Source organism: Paramormyrops kingsleyae, unplaced genomic scaffold (assembly GCF_048594095.1).
Source record: "Paramormyrops kingsleyae isolate MSU_618 unplaced genomic scaffold, PKINGS_0.4 ups92, whole genome shotgun sequence".
Taxonomy (NCBI): domain Eukaryota; kingdom Metazoa; phylum Chordata; class Actinopteri; order Osteoglossiformes; family Mormyridae; genus Paramormyrops; species Paramormyrops kingsleyae.
The window spans coordinates 27,056-49,182 of NW_027326030.1; the positions used below are offsets into that span (position 1 = coordinate 27,056).

The 22,127-nt window shown below is 43.6% G+C and overlaps 1 protein-coding gene across 2 annotated transcripts; it reads right to left on the reverse strand.

Annotated features, from left to right (window-relative positions):
• Window positions 1-4,055: 4,055 nt before the first annotated feature.
• LOC140586920 (sialoadhesin-like) lies at window positions 4,056-21,568 on the reverse strand. Of its 2 annotated transcripts, XM_072708448.1 has the most exons (19): window positions 21,477-21,568; window positions 21,033-21,380; window positions 17,204-17,455; window positions 16,760-17,107; window positions 16,180-16,431; window positions 15,736-16,083; window positions 15,156-15,407; window positions 14,724-15,059; window positions 14,144-14,395; window positions 13,712-14,047; window positions 13,132-13,383; window positions 12,700-13,035; window positions 12,120-12,371; window positions 11,676-12,023; window positions 8,673-8,763; window positions 8,457-8,508; window positions 8,172-8,308; window positions 7,515-7,601; window positions 4,056-4,645 (listed from the first exon to the last, which is right to left on the reverse strand). In XM_072708448.1, the coding sequence occupies exons 2-18, from the start codon at window positions 21,265-21,267 to the stop codon at window positions 7,520-7,522; spliced, it is 4,161 nt and encodes a 1,386-aa protein (XP_072564549.1). In that variant the 5' UTR covers window positions 21,268-21,380; window positions 21,477-21,568; the 3' UTR covers window positions 4,056-4,645; window positions 7,515-7,519. The 2 variants fall into 2 exon arrangements, with proteins under 2 accessions (XP_072564549.1, XP_072564550.1); XM_072708449.1 differs by lacking the exons at window positions 4,056-4,645; window positions 7,515-7,601; window positions 8,172-8,308; window positions 8,457-8,508; window positions 8,673-8,763 and adding an exon at window positions 9,964-11,406.
• Between the last annotated feature and the right edge of the window lie 559 nt (window positions 21,569-22,127).

Sequence of the window (22,127 nt, forward strand, 5' to 3'; positions counted from 1 at the left end):
AAACCTTTAGGTGTTCTATAGCAATGCTCCAGGAAACTCATCTGTCAGAAAAAGAACATGTGAAGTTAAATCGAGAATGGGTAGATCAAGTTTATTCTGCACCTTTTGGTAGAAAAAGAGTGGTGGCCATTTTATTTAATAATTCAGTGCATTTTAACAAGGAAAAATTTATTGGTGATAAAGAAGGCAGATATGTAGTGGTTGTGGGTACAACTGAAGTTGTTAAAATCAACATTAATGAATATACACTCACCTAAAGGATTATTAGGAACACCTGTTCAATTTCTCATTAATGCAATTATCTAATCCACCAATCACATGGCAGTTGCTTCAATGCATTTAGGGGTGTGGTCCTGGTCAAGACAATCCCCTGAACTCCAAACTGAATGTCAGAATGGGAAAGAAAGGTGATTTAAGCAATTTTGAGCGTGGCATGGTTGTTGGTGCCAGACGGGCCGGTCTGAGTATTTCACAATCTGCTCAGTTACTGGGATTTTCACACACAACCATTTCTAGGGTTTACAAAGAATGGTGTGCAAAGGGAAGAACATCCAGTATGCGGCAGTCCTGTGGGCGAAAATGCCTTGTTGATGCTAGAGGTCAGAGGAGAATGGGCCGACTGATTCAAGCTGATAGAAGAGCAACTTTGACTGAAATAACCACTCGTTACAACCGAGGTATGCAGCAAAGCATTTGTGAAGCCATAACACGCACAACTTTGAGGCGGATGGGCTACAACAGCAGAAGACCCCACCGGGTACCACTCATATCCACTACAAATAGGAAAAAGAGGCTACAATTTGCACGAGCTCACCAAAATTGGACAGTTGAAGACCGTTTAAATGCCACGGCCTACCTGAGCATTGTTTCTGACCATGTCCATCCCTTTATGACCACCATGTACCCATCCTCTGATGGCTACTTCCAGCAGGATAATGCACCATGTCACAAAGCTCGAATCATTTCAAATTGGTTTCTTGAACATGACAATGAGTTCAATGTACTAAAATGGCCCCCACAGTCACCAGATCTCAACCCAATAGAGCATCTTTGGGATGTGGTGGAACGGGAGCTTCGTGCCCTGGATGTGCATCCCACAAATCTCCATCAACTGCAAGATGCTATCCTATCAATATGGGCCAACATTTCTAAAGAATGCTTTCAGCACCTTGTTGAATCAATTCCACGTAGAATTAAGGCAGTTCTGAAGGCGAAAGAGGGTCAAACACCGTATTAGTATGGTGTTCCTAATAATCCTTTAGGTGAGTGTATATCAGAGGTGTAAAGAGTACCTGAAAACCATACTTGAGTAAGAGTACAGATACCTTACTGTATAAATTACTCCATTACAAGTTACAAGTCACCAATTCCAATAAGACTTGAGTAAAAGTCGTAAAGTATCCAATTTTAAAAGAACTTAAGTATTTTACTCGTACTGAATGTAGGCTCAAAGAACACCAAGAAATGTGGAAAACAAGGAACTATTTATTTATGAGGCTTTATTTCCTAATATAGACATTAAATTGAACACCTCAATGTTTCAAAATGGCAGAAGAAGAAAATAGAACAAAAAGTCAGTCTCAGTCAAACTCAAATGTTCAAAAAAAAGGTAAAACAATAAAAAAACTAATAAATAAACAAATTCAGAGCTGACTTTAATGGTGTCTTAAGGGCAATTCTTAAGGGCAATTCTTAAGGGTATTTCAAGCAAAAATGGCGCACTCCTAGTAATAAAATAATGACTTGAATTACACCATGATAATTATCAATATCGTTTGATATGATCATGATAAAAATATTTTTGCTATATCGCACAGCCTTAATGGATGCTACCACAGTGGCTTTGCTAACTAGCTAATAACTAGTAACCCATAGGAAGCAAGCTGAACAGTCGTTTGAGCAGACAGTAATATCTGATGACGCACAAAGTCTTTAAGTGTCAAGTCTTGTTAACTACATGGAAGCTATATTATCAGCAAGAAGGTCTTTACCTAGTTACCATAGTTTTGGTAGTGAGTCGGCTAGATAGTCAGCTAACTGATGGAAACGTTTAACCAGCAGCAAAACAACCACAAACAACCATGCGGGTCCCACAGTAAAATCTTTGTGCAGTAATTGACAGTCAATAGTGTGTCTAGCAGAAACATTAACAAACAAAATAATAAATAATAGATAGCACTGTTATTACACTGGGATACTAAAGATTTTTAACTTAATGACATAACAGGTACTACAACGATTCCGTTCTGCGAGTTCGCTTTGGCTTCCGCTTTAAGACGTGTTGGACAAGGGCGTGGCTTTCGCGGTACGAATGGGCCGGGTTGGATGTGGGCGGGGTTGGATGTCCAACCCCGCCCTCCTGCAGGCTGCAGCCAGACATACTTGAAGAAATTAGCCGTGGTAGATAAAGATCCTGACTTGTCGCACGCAATCACAATGTAGCGAGTAACGGTAAGCGTCCGTTCAAATGTAGTGGAGTAAAGAGTACATATATTCAGTCACAAATGTAGTGGAGTAGAGAGTAAAAGTTGCTTATATTTTTGATACTCAGTACAAGTACAAAGTAGCCAAAAAAATACTTAAGTACAGTAACGAAGTCCATTTACTCAAGTACTTTACACCACTGGTGTATATGCTCCAAATGACGACTATCCAAATTTTTTCAAGGTGTCCTGTATTTTGGCAGATAAGGCAGAAGGTCTTATTTTACCGGGAGGGGACTTTAACTGTGTGTTAAATCTGAATATGGACAGGCTACCCACAGAAAAGGCACCTCAATCAAGAAAAATAAAGGCAGCCCTGTGAATGATGGGGGAACTGGGCTTAGTGGATGTTTGGCGATGGTGTCATCCTAGTCACCGGTACATGGAAGCTATTCTAGGATAGATGTATTTTGTACCTGAAAGATAGACTTGTACAAGGCAACATAGATAGAGCCTATTACCATTTCAGATCATGGACCCATTGTTTTAAAGTTACATTAACAGCAAGATAAAAAATTCAAATATGGGAGGCTTAACGTATCAGTCTTAAATGGCACTGTTATTCAAAAACAAGTATGAAATAACTTAATTAAATACATGGATATAAATGACAATGGCAATGTTAGTCCATCTGCTTTGTGGGATGTGGCAAAGGCTGTTATGAGAGGAAAAATCATTGCTATTTATAGAATGAACAAACAGCAAGATATTAGACGGTCTGAATTAGAGGCGGAAAGAGACTTGGAACCATGCACAAATTAATTTGTTGTTGCCGCGTGGCCGGCAGCGCCCCACAGATGCCGCCGCCCCCCACCCCGAGCCCACCCGCCAGCATTCACTGAGGGACAGCAGGGACTTCTGCAGGCAGTAAAAAGGTATGAGAGATATACATGGAAGACGGTGAGAAGTGTCAGTGTTTGGTTGCCCAAATTCATTAATTAAAAATTGTTGTTTATAATCTATTAGAATATGTTTATAATACTGTATAAGTGGGTCGCTGAACCATGCTGCTTAATGAGATGGAGACAGTGCCGAGTTCAACCATAAGGTGGTGTTTATTGACACGGGACAGCCACACACTTTCTTTAACTAGCATCACTTAACATACAAGATTTTCTTCAGTCAAACTTCCAATTGCGTTTCTTTAGTTATCATTACAACCCCATATTTTAACATCAGGCTTTACATTTTGACATAAATGCATCTCATGTCCTTTTACAATGTTTCCTTTTCAGTTTGCAGAGCAAATAAAAGTATAATACTTAAAACTACATTTACGATGGCCACGCTACGTTGTCTCCCTAAAACTCAGACAGCAACCCGGGTTACAAAGCATCCAGCTTACAAAGCGGCGGAGGCGGCGTTAGCTTATCCGCCATCTCTCCAAACGGAATATATACGCGCTGCAGTTTACACGCCTTTCTATCGCTTTGGTCCTCCCTCAAAAACACTATTATAATACTCAATAGTACTATCATAACACCATTACTTAACATCTAATAATATGATTTTTCATCTGATTTTGATTTATATGAATAATGATGAAAATTATATTAATATTAGTGGTAATCATAATTATGGTATTATTATTATTATTATTAATAATAATAATAATAATAATAATAATAATAATAAAATGTATATATACATCTTCGTTTGTGACATTCACCCCTGTGGTGTGACATTGGCATACTGTTATTAAGTGGAACGCTGTCATTTAACAACGCTCCGATCTTAAACCAAGGTCCTGGCGACATATCTGTGCTGTTTTAGTATATATGCATTAAGAATAGAATTTAAGTAACGCAAAAGTTACTTTCCTTAGTAACTAATCACTTTAATGTGCAGTAATTGGTAAAATAATGAATTACTTTTGAAAGAAGTAACTAGCACCTGTAAGTAATTACAAATTTTCAGTAACTTGCGCAACACTGGAGCTAAAGTAAGAGAGGGATGAAGATGACAGGCAGAAATGGCAGAATTAAACTAAGGAGCTAATCAGAGAGCTGATTCCAAAAGGCAGACAAGACTTCGGGCCGGAGGCCATGCAGACCAGGGGATCTCCCAGAACTCATGGAATCCAAAGCCTCCTTGAGTTCATTGAGTGAAAGAGGAGCATCAAGAACGTGGAACGTTGAGAAATAGGTCAGCATCTTGAGATACTGAAGAGGGAGACAGAGAATACAGCAGAGTAAAAACAAAAGAAGCAATTATTAATTTCACGAGGATCGGTGGTGAGGGTCCCTGCTTCAGTTTTAGTTGATGAAATTGCTGAAAAAGAATCACATTGCCTAAGTCTAAGAGCCAGTAATTTACTAGGTCTGGCTCCAAAGGGAAAGATACCCGAGGCCAGAGCTCTCTTTATGGACAAGCTCAAGACGCAGATCCCCATGAGGTGGAAGAGGTTAGGCATAGTATTATGTATATTAAAGCTGATTTCCCCTATTCTGTTTATTACAGGATACTGTACACTACTGTATAAACATTTGTAAATATACTAAAAAATGATATAATGGGTGCAAAGGTGACATGAAAACAGTATCTAAAGATGGTTGACATAAATACACTACCAGTACAATATGCCTGAAATATCAGTATCGCTTATTGACCAATTTGCTTAACGATCTAGTCGTAGGAACAGAACTTGGCCGTTAAGTGAGGAATGTCTGTATTAGCGTGGGCTAGGCTACTCTGATCATATTAAAGGTTGGGTTTCTTTCATATTATGCTCAATGGGCTAAATTAGGCTAATTAATGTTTCACATAATGTCATTAATAAAAAAATAATAATAAACAGCTTATGAAGGGGATGGTATCAGCAATATTGCCCATAGAAACTTTTCAAAGCCAAATTTGGATATCAAAACAAGTGCATTTGATATTAGCTTGTAATGTTGTGTTAATATCAAGCCTTTCTCTTTCATTATTATCTTTATATATGGTTACAAATAACCTTAACTGACATGCTTAATACTCATAGTATTTTACTGCTCTTTACTGTTCTATGTAAACCTAATTCATTCAGTAAGGCACATTCATATAATGGCTCCACATAACTTGCTGTAACCTAAACTATCAATGAATTGATATTAACTCTTATTTACCACTGCCTACCCCCCAGAAAACAAGCCTCCTGTATGTAATGTGTGATTGATGAGACCCACGCCCTCACTCCCGATTTCCAGACCTCACTATTTTTCAAACCCTGGCTACAGCCCTGCTCCTAATCACCTCACGCCACATCAGGAACTGGTACTTTTCTTTCTGAGAGCTGTTCAGAAGGTATTTCTTTCACTCATCCATCATCAACTTCCCCTGTTATACTGGACTGTTTTGGACATTGTTGGTAGTGTTTATTGTTTAATGTTGATTGTTAAATTTGTAATTTATTATCACTGTCAGGGAGCTGGGGAGAGCTTTGTGTATCTGATTATACTGTGTGTATAACAACGTTTTTCAGTAATAGGGTCTTTTGGAATTATATAAATGATAATACAGGCCCAATATGAGCGCACTCTACAAAAAAAATCTAAATTCTTATTGTGAATATTCAAGTCTTGATCTTGTCTTGGTCTTGACTTAGTCTTGGGTTGGATGAGTCTTGATCTTGTCTTGATCTCAAAACAGATGGTCTTGAACACATCACTGGGAGGAAGCAGTCGAATCCACACCAGACCTAGCATCGCTTGACTCAGGTGAGACCACTGTTGAGTCTGAAGTGTCATCAAGACCACTGCCGATGTCAGTTCTGGGGAAGGTTTGGGTCTTGGCTTTGTTGATGCCAAACTAAAGTCTGCAGGGGAAGAGGATGAAATTAATTTGTTTGTGCATCTCGCCATTGGTGGCATGCCAGGTTGTTTTTCTGGAGATTTTGTCTGAGAACACTGTGTTAGCCAGGGGAAGCTTGAGGCTGCTGATGAACTCCAAGAGTCTCAGTTAACAATTATTGGTATCACCTAAACCAAAATGTCCAACTGTTCCTCCCCACTGCTCATGAGCGTCCTCACATACTTTGGAATTCTAATCAATCATGACAATGAGAAGATCTTTCTTTGGAATCTTCTTAATGGTCCCCTCCAGTTCCTCAAAAAAATTTCCCACTGACTCATCTGCGTAGTCTGATGTTGGAGCAAACGCTTGAATGATGTTGCTATCATGGGGCCATGCAGCAGTACGGATGGAGATGACTCTGTTGTTGACTGGTGTGCATCTGATGATGGAGTTTACTCTTTCTTGACAATGAAGGCAACTCCATGTTATGACCTTCTTCTGTGATGGTCTCACCAAAACTTGTCCATCTGATTTCAGCTAGCCCTAAGATGTCCCACTTATTTCTGGCAAGCTCTTGGGTAAGTTCTTTCCTACAGATTATGTACAATGCATGTCCCAACAATGGTGTTGCTCTTGGGAAGTCTGATGGTTGTTGCTGATAATGGTGTTGCTTATGCCTCAGTAGCACACTTTACACTTCCACTGCCCTGGGGCACCACAGCAGGAAGCATGGCTGTTGGTATTCTGGACTTCAGCTGATCTTGCATGGTATCTGACACCGAACTGACTACACCCTTGCAAAGGAAAAGTACAACTCCATTCTTCAGAGACATGTGGTCCCTCTGGTTTGGATTTTTGTAAAGAAGGACTCATACTGCAGGAGGATAATGACCCCAAACATACCTGAAACCAGTGGAGTTCATGCCAGCTCGAGTGCACACCGTCACCAAAGCAAAAGGGGCACAGGCCAAATGCTTAGAAATTTATGAAAAATGTATATATTTTTTTCAAAGATTTAATTTCTACTCAAATTTTTTATGCTGATAATATCATTTCTAATGAACTATTTCATATTAAAGTTACATGATTTTGCACTTTTACATTATAATTTCTCTGCACAAAAAAAATCAGTCTAATGAGTCCTTATGTGGGTTAATTTTTAGAAATTACAATTCAGCAATGCATTAATTATGATGTCTGGCTTAGTATACATAGGAATCGCTGCTGTCATGGCCAGGAATGTTGGAGGTGATGTTTTACCCATTTTAACTTTGGAAGGCTCTGTTTCTGACCAGAGAGCTGTAGAGGACTGCATCACCTTGGCTCTCCCGCTCATCGACTGCACTCCTGTGGAATTTGGACAGAAACAGGTCAGCATAAGCTGTCATCTGAGAAAGTTTACTTTTAAATTTTTATGTGTAAAAGTATGGACGTTTTTGTGACAATATTCAATAAATGAATGTCATTTAAATGAGTATTTAAATGATAATTAAAATGGTCATTTAAATAGTTATTTAAATTATCATTTAAATTATCATTTAAATAGTTATTTAAATTATCATTTAAATGATTGTTTAGATGACCATTTACCAGCAACCATTTAAATTGCCTGTCAAAGTCACCCATTAAACTCAGTGGGTGGTGTCACGCCCACAGGGGCAGGGCAGGGCAGCACAGTGGCAGACAATCGCTGCTTAGTCAGTACATTACTACTACAAGGCGATCGCGACTTCCCTGAAGTTGAAACTCAGTGAAACTCTAGAAAACCTTTTCTTTGTACTTTTGTCATTTAAATAAAGGTTCACATGAATTTTTGTTTTTATTATATTTTAGAAAATATCCCAACTTTTCTGGAAATGGGGTTTGTAGTTCTGTGCTGGCAGCATGTAGATAAACTGAAATAAAATGCACACTCACAGCTTTTTTGGTTGCTTGGTGTTAAACTGAACAGAAGCATAACAGACTTCCTCCACCTGAGTTGAGACTTTCTGCCTCTGGTTCCTGGTGCTGGAAATGTGAGTCTCAATGTTTGCGTACACATTATTGTCTGCAGTCTACAGATGGAGGGAGAATAGAGAGAGTATCTTTTATTTCAGTGGTGTAAATGAACACATGTGTACCTATGGTCAGGAAATGTTATAAAATATGACTTCATATGCATGTCAGAAAACAGACCAACAATAAATATACTCGGTTTCTTACTGGTGTTTCCTCTCCTCTGTTATTCTCCCCACTCACTGAATCTCTCTTCTTTCTGAGAAACATCAAACACACAGTAAGAAATATCTCTCACAAAAGTATAACTATAGTTTATGTTTTGAAAAAATGTAATTAATTGCAGAAAATTACTAGGATATCAAATAACATTTGTGGAAAAAAAAAAAATCTTCTACAGGAAATGAAGTATGAAATACTCACCTCTTCATGCAGATGAAAATTACAAGAGTTACAGCTAAAACAGCCAACAATATCCCAACAATACTGAATGTAATTGCTTGCTTTGACTTAGCTGGAGAAAAAGATAAAAATATCAAAATAAGTGCATTAAATACGCATGTGTTTTCTGTATCAAAAGATATTTTAAATGAGGCAATGAGTTACCGGTTGGCTTTGTTTTTAAAACATTTAGTTTCAATATTTTTTTCACGTCAAATGTAATGAGACCGGTTTTCGCTGAGAAAAATGCTTCAAACAAACCCGGTTCCCATGATACAGTTATGGGGGCATAAAGCCCTTCCCTAACAGCACAGTGTCACACTCCAGGGCAAGCGAGCCAGAAAGCAGGCAAGATCAGCCGGAGATACAGGTAAACGAGGTTTAACAGCAATGAAAGGAGAGACAGGCATGGACATTAACGGACAATACAATGACGAATCTGGGGAAGACTGACTGAGACTCGGACTAAATACATGAGACAAAGAACAGGAACAGGGACCAGAAAAACGACAAAACCTGACAAAGGACGGGGAACGCAGACAGGCAGACAGAAAAGGGCGACACGGAGGGGCCAGGAGTGAACAGAGGAGGAACAGAGGGACGAGGAGCAAACACAGGCGGGATGAAAGGAGGAGGAGCAGACAGGGGAGACCAGACAGGAACGGAAGGGGGACAAAGGGGAGCCTGAGGGAGCCCAGGCGGGCGACGGGCAGCGGCCGGAGGGGCCGCAGGCGAGAGGAAGGAGGGAGCAGGAGGGGACCACACAGGGGCCAAGGGAGAGACGGAGGGAGCAGGAGGGAAAAGCGGCGAAGGCAGGCAGGAGGGGGAAGCCGCGGCAGGCGACAGCGGAGCCGGCGAAGGCGCCGTCCGACGCCCCGCCAAAGCAGGGGGGCCCGGAGGTGACCGACAAGGAGCCGGAGGCGACGCCGAGGACCGGCACCGAGGAACCAGGGGGGGACCCGGCGTAGACCGCCGACCCCGAGCCGGAGGACCCACAGGCAGCCACCGAGCCACAGCCAGGGGCCGAACGGGCGAGCCAGGGGGCAGAGTGGGCGGGACTCGGGCCCGACGCCTGTGTCCCCGTCCTTTACAGGAAATTGACAGGCGGTCAAGTACAGTAGGACAGGTACAGTAGGAACTCCTCCTGACAGGGGATTCCACCAGACGTTCCCAGCAGACCCTCACTATATGGGATTTAATTGGGAAAAGGACATGGAATAGGCAAAAACAGGCAGCACTACACAATTAGACTTCAATGACAGACCTAGGGAAATGTACTAGAACACGGACTGAAATACACAGGACAAATCAGAAATAACATGAAACAGCTGGTAAACGTGGGGATTCCACACGAAGTTAATGAGGGGGAGTGGCACACAGGAGGATCGGACGAGCAGGGCATGACAACTTGCTTTACTTGACATCACATATTCTGCGATGTGAGTTTTGCTGATATCATAGGGAAACCACCTGGGTTTGGTACTTGTGCTTTAAATTAACAGACGCAAACTAAATACTCACAGTGAACATTCAGTAGGATGAAATCAGACAATTTCTCACTGTATCCTGTCAAAGCACACCAGTATTTTCCAGAGTGACGATAGGAGACAGGATCAAACTGAAGTGTGGACCAGTGATAATTTCGTTGACGAAATATTTTCGTTATAATTTTCGTCAACGACAAATTTTCACTGACGAAAACGAGACGATAACTAAATAAAAATTAAGTGATGATGACGAAAACTATAATAAAAATATATTGACATTTTCGTTAACTAATAAAAACGAGACGAAAATGTGAGTGAGGGACGTTTTTGGAAATGATCCAATCAGAATTAATCTTGGTGCGTGGCGCGTTGAGACGCACACGCACATTTGAAAATTAAGATACTGATTCACCTTGCGACGCGAGATGCGACAGTACATCTTGCATACATTGGTGGGTGTCTGTCTGACTTAAACTAAAATGACATGGCAATGGCTGGGAGAAAAAGAAGAGAAGATATATAGAATAATTTCACGTTTGATGTCAAGACAAACAAGACCTTGTGTAAACCGTGTGGAGCGGAAATCGCTGGTAAAAATACAACAAATCTAAAGCGACATCTGCAAGGTAATTTTTTCAGGTCATGCAGTATTTGCAATGGCATTACTGCCAAATACAGTTTTTCTTTTAAATAATTTGGAGTTGCACTTTTGCTTTACAGAATGAAGAATGTCATATGCAAGTTCTAAACAATGCATATCTAATTTTTGGTTTTTATGGAAAGACGATATTCCACATATTTAATGAGACTTGGCTTTATTTAATTTTAAGTTAGAATATTTTGTATATTACCACGGTTTAACTAAATTACATTTAAATTAAACCCAATATATTTTAGTCAACTAAATCTACAGTAGATTTAGTCGACTAAAATCTTATGCTTTTTAGTCGACTAAAACTAGACTAAAACTAAAACAAAACAGATGACTAAAATATGACTAAAACTAAAATTGCATTTTAGTCAAAAGACTATGACTAAAACTAAATTGAAATCTGCTGTCAAAATTAACACTGGTGTGGACTGTGTCTGTGGCAGCGACTGGTTGTCCTTAAACCAGGTGAATTTTGATTGGTTATGAGAACAAATCCCTGTGTCACATGTCAGATTCACAAAGTCTCCTTCTGTTAATGTACCATTGTCTCCGGAAGATGTCATCACCACCTTCAGTTCTAAAAATTATGTATAAGAAGAAGCAGTCTGAGATTCTTGCAGTTTTTTGAGTATATCATAAGAAGATGCCAAAGATGAGGAAGCTTTACACGGTAATTCGTCTTTACGTTAATGTCCTTAATGCTCTCATAATTCATAAACACTTCTAAGAGCTGATATTCTCCTGCTTGAATAAGTACTGATGAATTCATTCAGTAATACATAAGATGCATGATATGTTTTGTATGATGAAACCAGTCACTGAAAGTAGAGCAAGATAAAGACTCACCATCAACTCGAAGAGTCACTCCAGTTGTACCACACTGTTCACACCCATTTGTTGTAAATCTAAATCTATACACTCCAGCATCAGTCTCTGTAATATTCCTTATCTGTAATGAGCAGTTCTTCCCTTTGCCCACAAAGAACTCTGCTCTGTTTATGAACGCAGCATCAATGTCTCTATTAGTACTGTGATAGGCGTATGTTTTTCCAGTACAGTCCCCATTATTATGACTCCACATCTTGGACTCCACTTTGTATGACTCTGGATAATCATATTCACACTGAATGATGATAGTTGATCCTTTCACTGCACACAGGCTTGTCTGTGGATAATGTACAGTCCATGGACCAGCTAGAAACCACCAAAAACAAGAAAAATGTAATCACCTATGGTTTTACTACAAGGTATAAGTGAAATATGACAAAATTAAAGCATGGAAAAACTTACTTTGAACGTTCAAATTAACTTCTGTAGACCGAGTGTCTTCACTGCCTTTCAGAGCACAAGAGTATTTTCCAGAGTGACGATAACAGACTGGTTTAAACTGAAGAGTGGACTGTGTTTTTGGGAGCCTCTGTTTGTCCTTAAACCAGGTGAATTCTGATTGGCTGTGAGGGCAGCTCCCTGTGTCACATGTGAGAGTCACAGAGTCTCCTTCTCTTAACGGACCATATTCTCTAGATGAGATCACCTGCAGTTCTGAAAGCATACAGGATATATTACAATGCGCAGATTTAGATTCTTGCAGTATTTTTGGAGTTTCACATGTGAGAATGACTTGTAAAAGAAGAAAAACCAGAAAATCAAAAATAAGTATTCTTCAGAAACACTTGTTATCCTTCTGTCAGTAGTTAGCTTGCCATTACTTTAATGTCTTTAATGCTCTCATAATTCATAAACACTTCTAAGAGCTGATATTCTCCTGCTTGAATAAGTACTGATGAATTCATTCAGTAATACATAAGATGCATGATATGTTTTGTATGATGAAACCAGTCACTGAAAGTAGAGCAAGATAAAGACTCACCATCAACTCGAAGAGTCACTCCAGTTGTACCACACTGTTCACACCCATTTGTTGTAAATCTGAATCTATACACTCCAGCATCAGTCTTTCTAATGTTCTTGATCATTATTGAGCAGTTCTTCCCTTTGCCCACAAAGAACTCTGCTCTGTTTCTGAACGCAGCGTCAATGTCTCTATTAGTACTGTGATAGGCGTATGGTTTTCCAGTACAGTCCCCATTATTACGACTCCACATCTTGGACTCCACTTTGTATGACTGTGGATAATCATATTCACACTGAATGATGATAGTTGATCCTTTCACTGCACACAGGCTTGTCTGTGGATAATGTACAGCTAGAAACCACCAAAAACAAGAAAAATGTAATCACCTATGGTTTTACTACAAGGTATAAGTGAAATATGACAAAATTAAAGCATGGAAAAACTTACTTTGAACGTTCAAATTAACTTCTGTAGACCGAGTGTCTTCACTGCCTTTCAGAGCACAAGAGTATTTTCCAGAGTGAGGATAACAGACTGGTTTAAACTGAAGAGTGGACTGTGTTTTTGAGAGCCTCTGTTTGTCCTTAAACCAGGTGAATTCTGATTGGCTGTGAGGGCAGCTCCCTGTGTCACATGTGAGAGTCACAGAGTCTCCTTCTCTTAACGGACCATATTCTCTAGATGAGATCACCTGCAGTTCTGAAAGCATACAGGATATATTACAATGCGCAGATTTAGATTCTTGCAGTATTTTTGGAGTTTCACATGTGAGAATGACTTGTAAAAGAAGAAAAACCAGAAAATCAAAAATAAGTATTCTTCAGAAACACTTGTTATCCTTCTGTCAGTAGTTAGCTTGCCATTACTTTAATGTCTTTAATGCTCTCATAATTCATAAACACTTCTAAGAGCTGATATTCTCCTGCTTGAATAAGTACTGATGAATTCATTCAGTAATACATAAGATGCATGATATGTTTTGTATGATGAAACCAGTCACTGAAAGTAGAGCAAGATAAAGACTCACCATCAACTCGAAGAGTCACTCCAGTTGTACCACACTGTTCACACCCATTTGTTGTAAATCTGAATCTATACACTCCAGCATCAGTCTTTCTAATGTTCTTGATCATTATTGAGCAGTTCTTCCCTTTGCCCACAAAGAACTCTGCTCTGTTTCTGAACGCAGCGTCAATGTCTCTATTAGTACTGTGATAGGCGTATGGTTTTCCAGTACAGTCCCCATTATTACGACTCCACATCTTGGACTCCACTTTGTATGACTGTGGATAATCATATTCACACTGAATGATGATAGTTGATCCTTTCACTGCACACAGGCTTGTCTGTGGATAATGTACAGCTAGAAACCACCAAAAACAAGAAAAATGTAATCACCTATGGTTTTACTACAAGGTATAAGTGAAATATGACAAAATTAAAGCATGGAAAAACTTACTTTGAACGTTCAAATTAACTTCTGTAGACCGAGTGTCTTCACTGCCTTTCAGAGCACAAGAGTATTTTCCAGAGTGACGATAACAGACTGGTTTAAACTGAAGAGTGGACTGTGTTTTTGAGAGCCTCTGTTTGTCCTTAAACCAGGTGAATTCTGATTGGCTGTGAGGGCAGCTCCCTGTGTCACATCTGAGAGTCACAGAGTCTCCTTCTCTTAACGGACCATATTCTCTAGATGAGATCACCTGCAGTTCTGAAAGCATACAGGATGTATTACAATGCGCAGATTTAGATTCTTGCAGTATTTTTGGAGTTTCACATGTGAGAATGACTTGTAAAAGAAGAAAAACCAGAAAATCAAAAATAAGTATTCTTCAGAAACACTTGTTATCCTTCTGTCAGTAGTTAGCTTGCCATTACTTTAATGTCTTTAATGCTCTCATAATTCATAAACACTTCTAAGAGCTGATATTCTCCTGCTTGAATAAGTACTGATGAATTCATTCAGTAATACATAAGATGCATGATATGTTTTGTATGATGAAACCAGTCACTGAAAGTAGAGCAAGATAAAGACTCACCATCAACTCGAAGAGTCACTCCAGTTGTACCACACTGTTCACACCCATTTGTTGTAAATCTGAATCTATACACTCCAGCATCAGTCTTTCTAATGTTCTTGATCATTATTGAGCAGTTCTTCCCTTTGCCCACAAAGAACTCTGCTCTGTTTCTGAACGCAGCGTCAATGTCTCTATTAGTACTGTGATAGGCGTATGGTTTTCCAGTACAGTCCCCATTATTACGACTCCACATCTTGGACTCCACTTTGTATGACTGTGGATAATCATATTCACACTGAATGATGATAGTTGATCCTTTCACTGCACACAGGCTTGTCTGTGGATAATGTACAGCTAGAAACCACCAAAAACAAGAAAAATGTAATCACCTATGGTTTTACTACAAGGTATAAGTGAAATATGACAAAATTAAAGCATGGAAAAACTTACTTTGAACGTTCAAATTAACTTCTGTAGACCGAGTGTCTTCACTGCCTTTCAGAGCACAAGAGTATTTTCCAGAGTGACGATAACAGACTGGTTTAAACTGAAGAGTGGACTGTGTTTTTGAGAGCCTCTGTTTGTCCTTAAACCAGGTGAATTCTGATTGGCTGTGAGGGCAGCTCCCTGTGTCACATGTGAGAGTCACAGAGTCTCCTTCTCTTAACGGACCATATTCTCTAGATGAGATCACCTGCAGTTCTGAAAGCATACAGGATATATTACAATGCGCAGATTTAGATTCTTGCAGTATTTTTGGAGTTTCACATGTGAGAATGACTTGTAAAAGAAGAAAAACCAGAAAATCAAAAATAAGTATTCTTCAGAAACACTTGTTATCCTTCTGTCAGTAGTTAGCTTGCCATTACTTTAATGTCTTTAATGCTCTCATAATTCATAAACACTTCTAAGAGCTGATATTCTCCTGCTTGAATAAGTACTGATGAATTCATTCAGTAATACATAAGATGCATGATATGTTTTGTATGATGAAACCAGTCACTGAAAGTAGAGCAAGATAAAGACTCACCATCAACTCGAAGAGTCACTCCAGTTGTACCACACTGTTCACACCCATTTGTTGTAAATCTAAATCTATACACTCCAGCATCAGTCTCTGTAATATTCCTTATCTGTAATGAGCAGTTCTTCCCTTTGCCCACAAAGAACTCTGCTCTGTTTATGAACGCAGCATCAATGTCTCTATTAGTACTGTGATAGGCGTATGTTTTTCCAGTACAGTCCCCATTATTATGACTCCACATCTTGGACTCCACTTTGTATGACTCTGGATAATCATATTTGCACTGAATGATGATAGTTGATCCTTTCACTGCACACAGGCTTGTCTGTGGATAATGTACAGTCCATGGACCAGCTAGAAACCACCAAAAACAAGAAAAATGTAATCACCTATGGTTTTACTACAAGGTATAAGTGAAATATGACAAAATTAAAGCATGGAAAAACTTACTTTGAACGTTCAAATTAACTTCTGTAGACCGAGTGTCTTCACTGCCTTTCAGAGCACAAGAGTATTTTCCAGAGTGACGATAACAGACTGGTTTAAACTGAAGAGTGGACTGTGTTTTTGAGAGCCTCTGTTTGTCCTTAAACCAGGTGAATTCTGATTGGCTGTGAGGGCAGCTCCCTGTGTCACATGTGAGAGTCACAGAGTCTCCTTCTCTTAACGGACCATATTCTCTAGATGAGATCACCTGCAGTTCTGAAAGCATACAGGATATATTACAATGCGCAGATTTAGATTCTTGCAGTATTTTTGGAGTTTCACATGTGAGAATGACTTGTAAAAGAAGAAAAACCAGAAAATCAAAAATAAGTATTCTTCAGAAACACTTGTTATCCTTCTGTCAGTAGTTAGCTTGCCATTACTTTAATGTCTTTAATGCTCTCATAATTCATAAACACTTCTAAGAGCTGATATTCTCCTGCTTGAATAAGTACTGATGAATTCATTCAGTAATACATAAGATGCATGATATGTTTTGTATGATGAAACCAGTCACTGAAAGTAGAGCAAGATAAAGACTCACCATCAACTCGAAGAGTCACTCCAGTTGTACCACACTGTTCACACCCATTTGTTGTAAATCTGAATCTATACACTCCAGCATCAGTCTTTCTAATGTTCTTGATCATTATTGAGCAGTTCTTCCCTTTGCCCACAAAGAACTCTGCTCTGTTTCTGAACGCAGCGTCAATGTCTCTATTAGTACTGTGATAGGCGTATGTTTTTCCAGTACAGTCCCCATTATTACGACTCCACATCTTGGACTCCACTTTGTATGACTGTGGATAATCATATTCACACTGAATGATGATAGTTGATCCTTTCACTGCACACAGGCTTGTCTGTGGATAATGTACAGTCCATGGACCAGCTAGAAACCACCAAAAACAAGAAAAATGTAATCACCTATGGTTTTACTACAAGGTATAAGTGAAATATGACAAAATTAAAGCATGGAAAAACTTACTTTGAACGTTCAAATTAACTTCTGTAGACCGAGTGTCTTCACTGCCTTTCAGAGCACAAGAGTATTTTCCAGAGTGACGATAACAGACTGGTTTAAACTGAAGAGTGGACTGTGTTTTTGAGAGCCTCTGTTTGTCCTTAAACCAGGTGAATTCTGATTGGCTGTGAGGGCAGCTCCCTGTGTCACATCTGAGAGTCACAGAGTCTCCTTCTCTTAACGGACCATATTCTCTAGATGAGATCACCTGCAGTTCTGAAAGCATACAGGATGTATTACAATGCGCAGATTTAGATTCTTGCAGTATTTTTGGAGTTTCACATGTGAGAATGACTTGTAAAAGAAGAAAAACCAGAAAATCAAAAATAAGTATTCTTCAGAAACACTTGTTATCCTTCTGTCAGTAGTTAGCTTGCCATTACTTTAATGTCTTTAATGCTCTCATAATTCATAAACACTTCTAAGAGCTGATATTCTCCTGCTTGAATAAGTACTGATGAATTCATTCAGTAATACATAAGTGTCACGCCCCGCTCCGTCCGCTCCTGATGTGTGCCACGCCCACCTCATTACCTCCTGTTTTGCCCTGATTGTTCTAACCTGTGGCTTGTTGTCCGTGGCTTGTCTAGTGTATTTAGTCCTTGTCAGAGATCAGTCATTGTGTAGTGTCCGTTGATGTTCGTGCCTGTACGTCTGCCTTCTATTAAACCCCGTTACCCTGACTACCTGGCTACGCTCGCCTGCTTCCTGCCTGCTCTACCCGCGAGCGTGACAGAATGACTGATCTCCGCGAAAGCACGAAGCAGCAGTCCGAGCACCACCGGCTCGGACTGCTGCAAACCTTCGTGTATTGGCAATCCCAGCCAGAGGTCCTGGAGGACCCGGTAGCCTTGGAGCTGGCTAGCCGGGGCCGGGACCTGCTCCAAGAGGAGCGCCCGCCCGGACAGCATTACCCGCTGACGAAAGCCCGGAAATGCCTCCGTCGGCTACAGCGCCGGCTCACCGAGCGAGGAGAGGACAAGCAGGAGGCGACTCCCTCGCTCTACCTGGGAGCCTGCTCTCTCCTCCCCGCCTGGGATGACACCGCCGCTATCCGCCTGACCAGCCTCCACCCGGAAAAGCCACCACCCTTGGAGGCTTATTACTACCGGCTGGAGCGTCTGGGCGTCGGAGGTATCCGCGCCGTAAGAGACGCTATTCCCCGGGTCCCGAGAGCCCTTAAAGGGAAGGCGCCTACGCGCTCGGCACCCCTCCTGCCGCCTCCGGACCTGCATGTTCCGGATCCTGCTGCAGCCGCCGCGATGCCTGCGGCACCGCCTGCTGTGGCTTCCGCCGCTCTGCCCGCGGCACCGCTTGCTGCTGATGCCGCCGCTCTGCCCGCGGCACCGCTTGCTGCTGATGCCGCCGCTCTGCCCGCGGCACCGCTTGCTGCTGATGCCGCCGCTCTGCCCGCGGCACCGCCTGCTGCTGCGGTTGCTGTCGCCGATCTGCCCGCGGCTGCGCTGCCTGCTGCCGCCGTCGATCTGCCCGCGGCTGCGCTGCCTGCTGCCACCGTCGATCTGCCCGCGGCTGCGCTGCCTGCTGCCGCCGCCGATCTGCCTGCAGCACCGCCTGCTGCAGCCGCCGCGATGCCAGCAGCACCGCTCGACCTGCCCGTCCTGCCTGTCTTCCCTGCTGCAGCTGCCGCCGCTCTGCCTGCGGCACCGCCTGCTGTAGCTTCCGCCGCTTTGTCAGCGGCACCGCCTGTCCTGCCTGACCCGTCTGTCCCATCTGACCCGCCTGGCTTGCCTGCAGTCCCGGTGGCTGGCCGCGGGGTGGCAGCGCCCGCCGAGGCGCCCCCCGCTGGCCGCGTGGAGGCTGCGCCCGCCGAGGCGCCCCCCGCTGGCCGCGTGGAGGCTGCGCCCGCCGAGGCGCCCCCCGCTGGCCGCGTGGTGGCGGTGCCTGCCGAGGCGCCCCCCGCTGGCCGCGTGGAGGCTGCGCCCGCCGAGGCGCTCCCCGCTGGCCGCGTGGTGGCGGTGCCCGCCAAGGCGCCCCCTGCTGACCACGAGACGGCGGCGCTCGTCTTGCCCGTTCTGCCGGCACCTGAACCGCCTGTGTTGCCTGTCCTGCCGGCACCTGAACTACCTGTGTTGCCTGTCCTGCCGGCACCTGAACTACCCGTTTTGCCCGTCCTGCCGGCACCTGAACTGCCCGCTTTGCCCGTCCTGCCGGCACCTGAACTGCCCGCTTTGCCCGTCCTGCCGGCACCTGAACTGCCCGCTTTGCCCGTCCTGCCGGCACCTGAACTGCCCGCTTTGCCCGTCCTGCCGGCACCTGAACTGCCTGTCTTGCCCGTCCTGCCGGCGCCTGAACGGCCTGAGGTGGCCACGGTTACGCCCCCTGCTGGCCGTGTGATGGCGGCGCCCGCTGTGGCGCCCCCTCCTGGTCGCGTGCTGGCGGCGCCTGCTGTGGCGCCCCCTCCTGGTCGCGTGCGGGTGGTGCCAGCAGCTGAGGTCCCTGTGCCGCCTCCGCCTGCACCCAAGCCCACCAAGGCGCCCCCTGCTGGACTCATGCCCGCGGCCCTGCCTGAGGCCGCCGTTCCGGTCCTGCCTGCGGCCACGCCTGAGGCCGCCGTTCCGGTCCTGCCTGCGGCCACGCCCGCGGCTCTGACTGCCACGCCTGTTGCCTCATTAGAGGCCCTGACTCCCTCGCCCTTACCCCAGCAAGGCCGACGCCCCCCAGGACCCCGCCTGTCAGTGTCCCGTAAGGGACGGGGACACAGGCGTCGGGCCCGGGTCCCGCCCGCCCTGCCCCCTGGCTCGCCCGTTCGGCCCCTGGCTGTGGCTCGGTGGCTGCCTGCGGGTCCTGCGCCTCGGGGTCGGCGGTCGCCGCCGGGTCCCCCCCTGGATCCTCGGTGCCGGTCCTCGGTCCCGCCTCCGGCTCCTTGTCGGCCGCCTCCGGGCCCCCCTGCTCCGGCTTGGCGTCGGACGGCGCCTTCGCCGGCTCCGGCTGCGCCTCCGCCTGCCGCGGCTTCCCCCTCCTGCCTGCCTTCCCTGGTGTTCCCTCCTGCTCCCTCCGTGTCCCCTCCGTCACTCCCTCGTCCCGTTCCCTTGGCCCCTGGGTGGTCCCCTCCTGCTCCCTTCTCCCTTTCCCCTGCGGCCCCTCCGGCCGCTGCCCGTCGCCCGCCTGGGTTCCTTCGGGCGCCCTTTGTTCCTCCTCCGTTCCCTCCTGGCCCTTTTGTTCCGCCTGTCTTTGTTCCTGGTCCCTCTGTTCCTCCTCTGTGCACTCCTGGCCCCTTCGTGTCGCCTGTGGGTGTCCCCTTTGTGTCTCCTTTTTCTCTCTGCCTGTCTGCGTTCCCCGTCCTCTGTCGCGTCCTGTCCTTCTTCTCGTCCTTGTTTCTGTTTTGTGTTTCGGTCCTGTTTCCCTGGTCTCGTTGATGGTTTTTGCTTTTTGTCTTTCAGGTCCTGTTCCCTTGTCCCGTCCGTCGCCTCCTCTCGGGCGCGCCCGGTGGGCGCGCCTTTGGGGGGGGGTTATGTCACGCCCCGCTCCGTCCGCTCCTGATGTGTGCCACGCCCACCTCATTACCTCCTGTTTTGCCCTGATTGTTCTAACCTGTGGCTTGTTGTCCGTGGCTTGTCTAGTGTATTTAGTCCTTGTCAGAGATCAGTCATTGTGTAGTGTCCGTTGATGTTCGTGCCTGTACGTCTGCCTTCTATTAAACCCCGTTACCCTGACTACCTGGCTACGCTCGCCTGCTTCCTGCCTGCTCTACCCGCGAGCGTGACAATAAGATGCATGATATGTTTTGTATGATGAAACCAGTCACTGAAAGTAGAGCAAGATAAAGACTCACCATCAACTCGAAGAGTCACTCCAGTTGTACCACACTGTTCACACCCATTTGTTGTAAATCTAAATCTATACACTCCAGCATCAGTCTCTGTAATATTCCTTATCTGTAATGAGCAGTTCTTCCCTTTGCCCACAAAGAACTCTGCTCTGTTTATGAACGCAGCATCAATGTCTCTATTAGTACTGTGATAGGCGTATGTTTTTCCAGTACAGTCCCCATTATTATGACTCCACATCTTGGACTCCACTTTGTATGACTCTGGATAATCATATTTGCACTGAATGATGATAGTTGATCCTTTCACTGCACACAGGCTTGTCTGTGGATAATGTACAGTCCATGGACCAGCTAGAAACCACCAAAAACAAGAAAAATGTAATCACCTATGGTTTTACTACAAGGTATAAGTGAAATATGACAAAATTAAAGCATGGAAAAACTTACTTTGAACGTTCAAATTAACTTCTGTAGACCGAGTGTCTTCACTGCCTTTCAGAGCACAAGAGTATTTTCCAGAGTGAGGATAACAGACTGGTTTAAACTGAAGAGTGGACTGTGTTTCTGGGAGCCTCTGGTTGTCCTTAAACCAGGTGAATTCTGATTGGCTGTGAGGGCAGCTCCCCGTGTCACATGTGAGAGTCACAGTGTCTCCTTCTCTTAACGGGCCATATTCTCTAGATGAGGTCATCTCTACCTTTAGTTCTAAAAGTGTACAAGATATTTTAGAGATTCCTGCAGCAGTTTTGAGGCATTTCTATCACATACCCAAATGATTTGTCTGCAATATAAAAACTTTCAAATAATTATGATTTTTCAATCACTTGCTGTGCAACAGCTCTCTGTGACACACGCTAGAGCCTCAGACTCTCCCTCTCACTGCTTTATCTCCCCTAGATGACGTCACCATCACCTTTTAATCTAAAGCTAAAGAATTTCATCCATAGTCTACTCACTCTGATTGTTCCTGTTTTCTAATGAGAGAAAATTGTCCTCACATTCATGGAACCAAAAAATCTCCACTAGCATTTTCTTATTTGATAGTTATTACATATTTTCTACAACGTAGACTGTATAATTTCAATAGCCCTGAAACCA

Excerpts from the sequence above, each read along its gene's own strand:
- LOC140586920 (XM_072708448.1), bottom strand. The coding sequence starts at position 21,267 with ATGTGGAGTCATAATAATGGGGACTGTACTGGAAAAACATACGCCTAT. Across the intron at positions 13,036-13,131 it reads AGTTAATTTGAACGTTCAAA|CTGTACATTATCCACAGACA; the intron begins GTAAGTTTTTCC and ends GGTGGTTTCTAG. Across the intron at positions 8,764-11,675 it reads AGTGACTCTTCGAGTTGATG|CTAAGTCAAAGCAAGCAATT; the intron begins GTGAGTCTTTAT and ends CTTTTTCTCCAG.